Below are 11,826 nucleotides of genomic sequence, written 5' to 3' on the forward strand. Positions count from 1 at the left end.
AAAATTTCACTTGCACTCTCAATTTCTTTTAGAATTCGATATTGGATAATATTTAGTCACTTCCTTCTCCTCATATAATACAACTGACTACAATTGCTAGTAAGTGCAAAAGGTAACAACCAAACTTACATCCACTTCAGAAGGTGCAGTCAAATAGCAAGGGTTCTGTTTCCACATATCTACACACTAGAAGATGAGCAAAATGGTATTAGTATGCTAATCCTTAAAATAAATAGCTAAGAAGTTCACCCACCTATGTCTTAAAACACTCACGTTTCCAGCTTTAGAAATTTTGAGGTCATACTGCTGGGTTCCTTTCTTCTCCTTCTTTTTCTGTAAGTAGTCAACTAATCTGAGCTGAGGTGGAGTTGAGTAGTGAGCTACTTCCTGCTGCCTATTCAGAGATGACTTTGAGTACCTTTTGAAACACCTATGGTAAGACGACAAATAGGTCTGTAAATCCATCATGTGAAATTCCCCACTGTCAATGCATGAGCACAAAAACATGCAGTGAAATGCTAATTGAGACTAGAAAACAGGTTTTGAAATACTCATTTGGTTGATTATACAGCATAATGCAAACTCAATCTCAAATTCTTAAGAATGCCAGTATTCTGTTCATGTAATTTGGAGCTAAGAACGGGGTTATTTCTGAAACACATAATTAAAATGTCAAAACGAGTATTAAACCTACAAGATTAGTACACTATCAAAGATTTCAATTTTGCCAAAATATTTATGTGCAGCTTGTGCATTCAGAAATTTCTAGGCACAGGAACTATTCTTCATTCTTTGTGTCACACCCAATCTTTCAGCACATATTCAGGTATCCTGGACACTCATTTAACACCTGTGTACTCTTCTGATGGAATGCTTGTTGACCATCATGCTCTAATTTTAACAGCAGCCTGGCTGATTTCTCTGTTTACACTTAATCAGCACCCCTGGTTGTTTTTAATATACTTCAGCAAACTGAAACGATCGTTAGTAGGTTTTAGTTCTACAAAGTGAATACATCTCTTTTACTAAAAAATAACAAATTATTTCAAGCTTTTGTGGAAAGCAGCGAATCACCAGCACAAAAGTGAAACAATATCAAGATTTTGTATGCAGTGGACATTATTTACAATGAGTTATGTCAAAATAATGTAACACTTGTTTTCAGGTACAAAAAAAGCATATTGCAGTACCTATTACTGAAACACACTACAAAATTGAGCAGTTCAAAATAAGATTCAATTTCACAACTGTTCTCTATACTCCAGATTTTTAAGTAGATATTAATTTGAGCACCGCATAACAGAAGGCCAAGTTTTTGTGCAAAGCACAGCTCGTGTTTCTTTCATAAAAACTCATAAAAACTTGAAACATGCTTCACAATGAAAAAATACCGTTTCATGGGGCGAGTGTTCATTTTCTGCTTGTTGTACAGGAGTCTGTTTGTAGTACAGGTCACTGCTATTGACGGATCAAGACACAAAGGCTCGGCTGTAGCCAAAATAAGTTGGCTCTCAAGTAGGAGTTTGTCCTCCTGCAATACACACAGTATTAATAAACGTAAAAATGAAGACTTTCACATCAAGTCAATACAGACCTATACTCAAGGAGAGAAAATACCTAACATTTAAGTCAGCAGTCATTAAGAGGTACAGAGCTTTGGTTAGGGTTTCTAAAAGGAAAAAAGAACCTACTGTAAAATGTAGCGTGGTTTCTTTTCTTTCCCTTTTTATTTTTTACATCACAGTAGTGGGAATGAAATCAACTTTCCCTTATCTTGATGGACAGGCAATCAGTGACATAAAGATTACAGAATCACAGAATGTTTTGGGTTGGAAGGGACCTTTAAGGTCATCTAGTTCCAACCCCCTGCTATTGGCAGGGACACTTCCCTCTAGATGAGGTTGCTCAAAGCCCCATCCAGCCTGGACTTGAAGGCTTCCAGGGAGGGGGCATCCACAACCACACTGGACTGCATGGGACTTCAGATTACAGTTTGAAATGTAGTTTATCAAGATTGTGGTCCTAAAAAACAAGTGAGTGGTTGCTTGCTTCACAACGTTTAACTAACTTTAACTGTACAATCAGAATTATTTAAGATTCTCTTTACTGTAATAACATCAATAACAATGTGCTGCTGAAGGAGAAATTGTATTAAAAGACTATAATTACTGCTCCAGAGTTGTATGTTGAAGATTACTGAAGTAAGGTAAACTAGTTAGAGTAATTCCAATAATGTCATTTTGCATTATCAAAAGACAAGATTTGTTTCTATTAGCAATTCCTACCATTTTCTGTGACATCTTAGGGGAAGATACTATGAACAAGTTAATTCAACAGCTCTCAGGAGCACACAGCATGCATCACTATGCACATCACAATCAGTTTGAGTAAATCCACAATTTTGTGAGTTATGCTTATGAGATTTTTTTAAGCTAAGCATATTCACCACATCACTGCAAAGTTTTAAAATAACTGCTGACTTACCTGTGTCCATTTGTGGTTGTCACTTGTTATAGAGTGAACATCACAAATTAAGGTCTGATGGGAAAGGCATAATTATAGTTAGCTTTGTGAGTTATTAATATACGTTCAGTAAGAGCTGTAACTACTGTAACAGTGAGAAATAGATGAAACACTTCCTACCTGCATTGTAGGACGCAAAAGAATGTGCTTGCTTTGGTATGTTGGAGATTTCATGTTACCAGACTGCCTATAGTCACGTATTTCCGCTATGACACATCCACAGTGAAAAATATTAACCTGGTAGAAACAAAGAGCAACTTGTAAATATCCAAATATTTGCTTATGTGCCTCAACCCCAGCCTCAAAAATCAGTATCACTGATACTACAGATAAAAATACCAATTTTGTCAACATCACTGATGTTACCAAAAGAGTCATGTATGAGCTTCAAATGTTTTATTTCACATGTGAACAATGTAGATTCAAGAAATTCTCATGTCAAATATTTCATTACAATAAAAAACAGAGAACGTTTTGCTGAGCACAGTCTAAGTTGCCTGTCATCCTAAATAACAGCAAAGCCTTCTATCCCATTCTCCCTCTTTGCTATGAATTTTTTTTTTCAGTTATCAACAAATTATTTGAGGCATTCAGTATTTTGGCTTTAAATGCACAAGCATTTTACACCTTTTTGGAATCACCTATGTGAAGCATTCACAATTCAAAGTCTATGTAGGTACAAAGCAATTTATTTTTGAAAACAAAACTTTCAAACCTGAGATTTTTCTAAGAGATCAACCAAAATAGGCGGTAACTCCTCTGCATCCAAATATTCAAGCAGCTCTCCTTCCTCATAAGGCAGTCGAATGGTCTCAGAATCTGAATTTAAACAGAACATTGCTTTTATTTTGCCTTTCATGTTCAGACTTTAACAAAGTGAAATCTAAAACAGAGTTGGTGGAAGCTTATCAAAATCACCAATTTTTTTTTAATATAAAAATGTTAATTTTTATATGCATTTCTGTTCCCAGAGCATGATTTCATTCTTACTGTGCTAGAAAACAATGTTCCTTTATATCTCACTGGACGCTGCACGTTCTTACTGCATGCCACAGTACCAGGTGGCACGAAGGTGCGATCCAAATGGAAAGCAGCTGACTTTTAGCAGGTGCACATATAGGAGCTAGTGAAACAAATTATTTAGGAGAAGGAACCCGAAGTGAGAAAACTTAAATAAGGGAACCAGGAAGGAAAGGGAACAGTTATGAAGCCGCGGGGAAATAAGAGAGTGAAAGGCTGTTGAAAGATCATTATCTACTGATTTACGTTATGCTATTAGAGAAAATGAAGATTTGAAATACAGGTTTTTTTTATGTTAGAAGCAAAACAGTTAAATATAAGCAATAGAAACACATTCTAACTATTTATAGAGCATTCTGAATAGTTTTAAAGATTAAGTAGCAAAAATATTACCTGAACCATTTTTTCCCCTGAGCATAAGTGAATAACCCTCATTTCCCGGATAGAGGTTCACTACCAGACATGACAACGTCTCCTGCATAACCAGCTTCTCAAGTAAATTCACATTTCGCCTCAGCTTCTGCTTTAAAAGTAAACATTGCTCATGAACATAATACTATCAAGTAATTAGTAGCATTAAAAACAATTGCCAGAATCAGAATACTATTAAGATACATGCTTCGACATTAATCTAAATAAGCACAGTTAAATTTAATTTGAATGTATTCAGGAGATTATATTCATTATGTATTTTTTTACATACTTGCACACATATTTTTTAATCACTCATTTCAATAACAAAACAAAAATAACAACAGTCTCAAGTCCACAGTTAGCAAGAATGGCCTTAGGCTACAACTTACTATGTCTTAAATCTGTGGTATTTCTTTCTTTGGTAACATTACTGTGTGCACTTTTAAAATACAATTTACACTGTTTGATACCAACAACGAATTATTTACTAGTCTGAAAGAACATACATTACCCAGATTAAAATACTGAATTACAGCATTTGGAAGCTTTGTTAATTGCACTGACTTGCCTGCATTTGCTGAAATCTGATGTAACAGCTACAGAGACTATTTCCCTATTAAGTGTAAGAAAGATCTTTTTTCTGAAAAGCTGTATTATATATATACACATATATACTTATAAATGAATGGATATTTCAAAGACCCCAGGTGTATCTTAAATGTAAACATATTTAACAGCCATTTAAAAATTAAAACTGTGATCTCTAAACTTGAAGTCATTTATGTCTTGTGATGGGAGGCTAGAACTCATAGCTGAATACTAGTAGCAGGTGAAGGTATTCACTGAAGGGTAATCTTAGTGCTCTGGTAAGTCTGCCCAACTGCTTATTTCGTATACACCCACTAAATAGTAGTGGGATGGCTCCTTTTGAACAGATTTTGTTTTCCAGATAATGAGGAGACAGAAAACAGAATTATTACTTCTACAGAAACCATTCCTAAGAGAAAACAATTAAAATAACAACAATAAAGCAACGAACATAAGTAAGCACAGCAATATAATCCAACAGACCATTTAACAAGTATATATAAGGAAAAAGAGAAGCAAAATCTTTCATCTCTTTCTAAGTAGTTTTGGAATAACAGCACAAAGTTAACTCCCTCCACGCATCATGAATGATGGTGGCTTCATTCTACTTCCTTTTACAGTTTAGAAATTGTGGAAGCTAACACAAAGGAAAGAATGAAGTAGCACGAGTTCTGAAAAACAGATGTGGACAGAAGTGAAGGAATGGAACAGAAGAAGAGAAAATACATCTTGGCAACAAGTAAGACAGATAAAAGAATGCCATTGTTCTGGAGGTGTAGCTCATTAGGTAAAATCTTCAATTAAGATTCCTATTACTACTGGAAGACATCTACCCAAAAGAAGAGACTGCACATACACAGCTTCAATTGCCAACACATCACTGTGTATTGTCTGCCAGCCATCACCTTCACTTAGACACAGTAAGAAGTACTCAGGGGTACAGTAATTACCATTTGAAAAGAAGGTCAGCACTCAACTGCTCTGACATCTTTTAACATTTTTTCACAGAAGAGGGGGGTTGGAATCACAGAATCTTGAAGATTGGAAAAGACCTCCAAGATCACCCCATCCAACAGCCCACCTGTCACCAATATTTCCCCAATCACCACATCCCTCAGTACAACATCTAAACGTTCCTTGAACACCTCCAGGGTCGGTGACTCCATTGCCTCCCTGGGCAGCCCATTCCACTGCCTGACCACTTTTTTGCAGAAGAAATTTCTCCTAGTCCAACCTGAATCTGCCTGGAGCAACTTGACACCATTCCCTTCAGTCCTAAAGGAAGGACCTGCGGAGGTCATCAAGTCCAAGCCTCTGCTAAAGCAGGTTGCCTACAGTAGGTTGCACAGGAAGGATTCAGGTGGGTCTTGAATATATCTAAAGACGACTGCACCACCTCTCTGGGCAGCCTGCTGCAGTGCTCTGCCACCTCAAAAGCTGCTCTTTCTCACATTCAGGTGAATGTGAGAACATTCCTGTGTTCCAGCTTGTACTTGCTGTCTCTTGTCCTGTCACTGGGCACTACCAAAAAGAACCTGCCACCCACTCTCTACATCAGCATTTTCATATTCAGTTGTAAAATGGCATTAGGAAGATAGAAAGGAATATGTGAATTACCAAAAAACTAAAATAAGATCAGAATATGCAAGACAGTTTTAAGAAGAAAATGATTTACTAAAGTTATATGTAAAATAAAAAAAAAAAGTCTAGTTAAACCTTTTATTTTCATGAGCTTAAGAGAAACGATTATTCAACTATGCACATTATTTCATGAAAATTATAAGCACAGAATAATTTTAACTGACCAGTAATCACCAAAAAATTCTAAATAAACAGGTCCTTTTTTTTTCCTACCCCAGAAATTTGTCCATGCATACAAGATTTATTTTTATAAGGGGACTATGCTCTTCAAACATCTGACAAGTAACATATACAGTGGCAATTCAATTGTAAAAGTAATTAAATTGAGTTAATCACATTACTCTGACAAATTTATTCAGGGAAAGACATTAGGTTTACCTTTCAGTTTTTATTTTCTATTCAATAATTGCTAACCAATTACAGCTCAGCAGGTATTTTTGTTTGTTTTTGAGGAATATGAGAAAGGATGCAAAGGAAAGAGCAGACAACAAACAAACAAACACACCTGGGAACTTTCTGGCACTTCATCCATATGAGCTAAATTTCATCAGATGGACGCTAAGTACATTTTAAAATAAAAAACCTCCCCAAGTCCTTGGAGTAAACTGGCATTTAAGCACAGAAGTTTCAGTAAGCAGGTAGGTAGTTACCTTTCACTAACATGAAAATGTCTGTAACCACAGAATCAGCTTTCTCCTTTGAGCTGGCTATTGCAGGTGGTAGCTCTGAACTGATATTAAACTCGGATGTATGGACACATTTCAAAGATTAAGAAGTGGATTGAGGTGGATTACGTTTCTCAAATGTTCATCACAGTATAACACAAGAATTCAGACACAAAACAACCAAGTCAGTTATACTGCTGTTATACCAGCTAAAACTCCCAACTCTCTCTGACATCACCTGCAGAAAAGTGGCACCCTTGTCTCCCTGAAAACACCCTGAGCACACAAATACTGAATATTCCTGCCTAACAAGACTTACATATTGGCTCAATGCTATGTTTGTTACTTCTTCATTCTCAGCTATAATTAAAATGTTAACTTTCATATCTTAGTCTTCCCCACAATGCATCACTGTTGAACAAAAATTGATTTTATCATTACTATGATTGCTTTTCTTGCCCCTCCTATAACACCTTAAATCAATTTTCCCAATTGCCTTTACAACTGAAAAATAAAATAAAATAAAGAGAATATCTACATAAAAGTAAATTGAAAAAAAGGTCTTGCAGCTATTTACTATCTGTGAAATGAAAATCTAAGAAAAGAATCACAAAATGGCTTGCATTGGAAGGGACTTTAAAAGACAACCCCCCTGCCATGGGCAAGGTTTCCACCCAGCAGTTCAGGGTGCCCAGGGTCCCACCCACCCTGATCTCAAATGCCTTCAGAAATGAGGCACCCACATTTTTGGGCACTCTGTGCCAAAGCCTCACTACCTTCTGAGTATAGAATTTTCTCATAACATCTACTATAATTCTCTCCTCTTTTAGTTTAAAAGCATATTCCCTTGCCCTATCACCACTAAACCACGTAAAAAGTTGATATCCTTTCTGTTTATAAGCTCCTTTCAAGCACTAGAAGGCCACAATGAGTCTCCCTGGAGCCTTCTCTTCTCTAGGCTGAACAAGCCCAGCTCCCTCCTTCCCTCTCCTTTCTTCACAGGAGAACTACTCCAGCCTCTGAGCATCTTCATGATCTCCTCTGGATGCATTCCAGCAGCTCTGCATCTTTACTGTGCTGGGGGCCTTATGCCTAAATGCAGGTGAGTCCTTAACAGAGTTCTTCCCTTGCCTTTACACATATTTCATTAATTCCAACATCACTGTACAAATGCAGAGAAGGTGCACAATCACAGACTGGACAACATCACTAATTCTTTGCAGGTCCTGACAACGAAATAAGTTGTAAATAAAGAAGAGTTTGTCTGCGCTCACCATCATAATCTGCACATAGTTAATAGTATTTTCTAATTTTAAGTTATTAGAAGAAACAAAGTTTAAGTTTTTTTTTGTATCATTTTATTTCTACTGCATAATCTCACTTTCAGGAAATTTTTCTTAACAGCCATCATAATTTCAGTGACATCACTTTCTTGAAATCTTGAAGGTTAACAGATCTCACTGTACGAATCCTGTCTTATTCCACTCCTTTCAACTGCAGCATGGAAAAAGAGACAAAAGACCTGGATTTTTGATTGCTTAAAAATAAAAAAAAAAGTGAACAGTCAGCATCTCCTATTTTCAGTAAGCCACTGCCTTTTTCAGTGTCTTCTTCTGTTGGACAATTTAAGAAGGAATTTTGAAAGGCCAAGATCTATTCAAAGTGAAATCACAGATCTTACAGTACATTTTTTTCCAGAATACTTCCTGTAGGGTAAACAGTTAAGAATTAATTTTCAGATACAATTCTTATTCTTTTTTAAACTATAAAAAGGGCAGAGGTGAGTATGTTCTGAAATACTCATTCCACAGTCAACCAGTTTTAATTACTCAACACGCCCAAAACAATCAGAATAATTAATATACCAAAATGAGTAATTATTCCTCAAGGGAAAAAAAAAAACAAAAAACATCTCATATGATGCCCCACCTGGTTGCATTAGTTTTAAGACTTCCTAAGGTATGACAACAGTGTAGCTAACCACATGTCAACAGTCTCAAGTAAGAATTATCAAGGGAAATTACATAGCCACTGTTACACACAAAGGAAGATTAAATATAAGTAGTTGCATGGGAAAAAGCTTTTGATCTAATCTTTTCTAATCACCTAGTGAAATGCTTTTAACTTAAAGTAGACTACCACAGCTATCACAGGCAACTGTTTCCTCACTTTCAGACCATTTGCTTCTGAATGGCCAACGTGTTTACAGCTTACATCACTAAAAGGATGCAGTACAGCAACAGAAATTTTGACAGTTCTATACATCAAAATCTTTGAAGTCATTGGTCAATCTCTAGTCAGAACACTGTTTCCTTCTTGTTGTAGTCAATTGAGACCAATAGCAGTCCTATGTTGATGGATGAAGTCTCAAAAAAAAAACATTGTGCTCTGAACATCACACCTTAATCTTCAAGCTTCTCATTTTCAGCAATTAGAATCCACAGCAAAAGACCAAGATATCAGTTAACACTCCACATCTTAGTCCAGATTTAGCAACAACTACTGTATGTAAACCCTAATTTTATCAAATCTTCTAGTTTAGCAATCCCAACCTTCTCCTTGCTGCTCAAATATCTTCTTATCCATTTGCTACTGATGGCTTAATCTTTTCATCTCTGTATTTTGCTTAACATTTTTACTTGCATTTGTGATATAAATCAGCATCATACACTACATAAAACTAACTACTGCAGATTCATCTTGTTTCCATACACAGAAAAGCATCTCAGAAGTAAAAATCTTCACAACCCTCTGGTAGCATTCAAGTTCTTTACCTTTAAAAACAGATTTGGGGTTATCACATAGTCAGTGGCACTCATCTTGCTTTTCAAATTGAATTAAGAAAATTCTGTAAGGTTACACAGTCGGTTTAATCCATGCAAGTCATTGTTTCTACTGAAGTCTTAACCTTTAGTAACTACTACAGCCACCAGTCCTTACTCTTTTTTCGATAAAAGAATGAAACACAAAATAATCTACTCTGAACTTGCCAGTTCAGACAGCACTGGAAATCTGCTGAGAAGTTCTCACTTACCTTTATCTCAGGCTCTTTTTCACATTCTTCTATATATAAATCATAGAGTTTTTGAAATACAGATTTTCTGAAATTAAAAAAAACAAACAACAACACCTTAAAATGTAATCAAAATTAAATCAAAGAAATACTATTTAAAAGATACTAAGTCTGAAACTCTCACTACCTTCCGCTGGATAAATATTTTCTTTTGGGAGGTCTCTGACGAGCACTTTCAATGATGTACTGGAAGAGAAAAATAAATCAAATAGTACATATCCTACAAGGAAATAGAATTCTAGTTTACATGTGATTTTAGTCATTAATGGTCTTTTTTCTACGTATACAGTAAGTTACTAACAGAATAAATGGTTAAAAATGTACTAAAAGTTGTCTACTGTATGCTATATTCATCAACAAGGAGCCATCTCATTTTAGCAGTGAAATACAGCATTACACAGCTATGGCATGAGTTGCATGCAAAGACTTAATTTTACATCCATGCTTTATAATTACAGTAATAAATATTTGCTTAAGTTAACACACTCACATACTAAGATAACTTTCTCAGATAATCAATTTGATGTGTACTGGCTCAACAGTGTTTTATAAATCATGCATTCTCCAACATAGCCAACTTAGAGAAATGTAATTATACCCTTGTCTCTTGCTTTTACATTAGGTTTCAATTAGAAAAGAGTATGAATAGAACTACCATCGCACCGAATGTCACCAGTATTCTAACAAACTTTACCCAAATGTCTGTATGTTTCTCCAAAGTACTTCTCCAAACAGTTTAGATTAACAGTATTTCAGCGAAAATGTGTTTCTGTGGGAAAACCTATTGCCATGAGCAATGTTGGAAACCATTATACCAACGTGAAATAGCATGAATATAAGGGCACTTGCCTTTTCATTCCAACTGGGCTTTTGTTAAACACAACTTTGCCATATATTTCTTCTATCCACAATCATGATTTTAAAGCTTTATTTCACTACTCACAGATTAGTTGCTTTCAAAAGGGGAAAAACTTATATGTTGCAAAGTCTATAATCATTGCACCAGATGATATTCTCAGTACAATGGATAAGAGACAGATGGCTTGCCTAGCAACTTTAGAATTTTACAAATCCACTGCTAAATGTATGGATCATTATTTATACACACACACACTTACATGAACACACTCTCTGCCTCCCACTACTTTCCACAATTGCATTTCTTATACTAGGATTGTACTTAAAATATACTATGCTCCAGCAAGTAATTACTGCTTACCTCTGCTCGATCCAGTGCCTGTTCTAAAGCTTGCTGCTGCAAGATTATAAAGACCATTTTTTTAGAAAACATGTTAATTGTTTGAACAACCTTGTACATAAAAGCCACCATAAAAAACCTTCAATTACTGCTGATATGAATTAATAGAATGTGGTCTCAAATATTCTTTGCTCCCCCCCCCCCAAACTTAGTAAGTGAAACCTCAAGTAATTACATTAACAACAATTGATCCTGCTACCAAGTGTCTACATTTGCCAAGTTCTGGCTACATTACAAAGAACAATGAAAGGCAGTTAGAGTTAAAAGTGGGAACAGAAATTATACTTCAGAAAGGTAATTACAAATATTAATAAAAACCATTACAGACAGAGTAGAAAATCTTACTCCTTGAAGCTGGCTACTAACTCAATATTAAGCCTAAGTCTTTCTGAACAGCACAGCCTACACAGAAAACATTTAACATTCAGGCACAAATGTCAAAGAATGGTAATTTTTCTACAAAAAGGGAACGTAGATCCTGCACTCAGAACATTATTTCTGTATGCGAGAAAATATGGAAGTTTCTTATGACACACTTTGAAGTGTAGAGGAATCTGGGGGTGTTGGTCAGCGCTTGACTGAACATGAGCCTCCAGTGTACCCAGGTGGCCAAGAAAGCCAACAACACCCTGGCTTGTGTAAGA

The 11,826-nt window shown here is 35.8% G+C and overlaps 1 protein-coding gene across 1 annotated transcript in view; it reads right to left on the minus strand.

Moving 5' to 3' along the window:
* Nucleotides 1–11,200, minus strand: part of SUPT20H (SPT20 homolog, SAGA complex component) — a gene marked incomplete at both ends in the record, with an annotated part of 33,128 nt that extends 21,928 nt beyond the window's left edge. Inside the window, 10 exons of the mRNA XM_079534421.1 lie at nt 130–186; nt 274–430; nt 1,392–1,531; nt 2,485–2,538; nt 2,644–2,760; nt 3,239–3,342; nt 3,937–4,066; nt 9,886–9,952; nt 10,052–10,110; nt 11,144–11,200. Of these exons, the coding sequence (XP_079390547.1) occupies nt 130–186; nt 274–430; nt 1,392–1,531; nt 2,485–2,538; nt 2,644–2,760; nt 3,239–3,342; nt 3,937–4,066; nt 9,886–9,952; nt 10,052–10,110; nt 11,144–11,200 (942 nt within the window). The remainder of the gene's footprint in view (nt 1–129; nt 187–273; nt 431–1,391; nt 1,532–2,484; nt 2,539–2,643; nt 2,761–3,238; nt 3,343–3,936; nt 4,067–9,885; nt 9,953–10,051; nt 10,111–11,143) is intronic.
* Nucleotides 11,201–11,826: the final 626 nt, after the last annotated feature.

This window comes from Tetrao urogallus, assembly GCF_951394365.1.
Source record: "Tetrao urogallus genome assembly, chromosome: 1".
NCBI lineage: Eukaryota > Metazoa > Chordata > Aves > Galliformes > Phasianidae > Tetrao > Tetrao urogallus.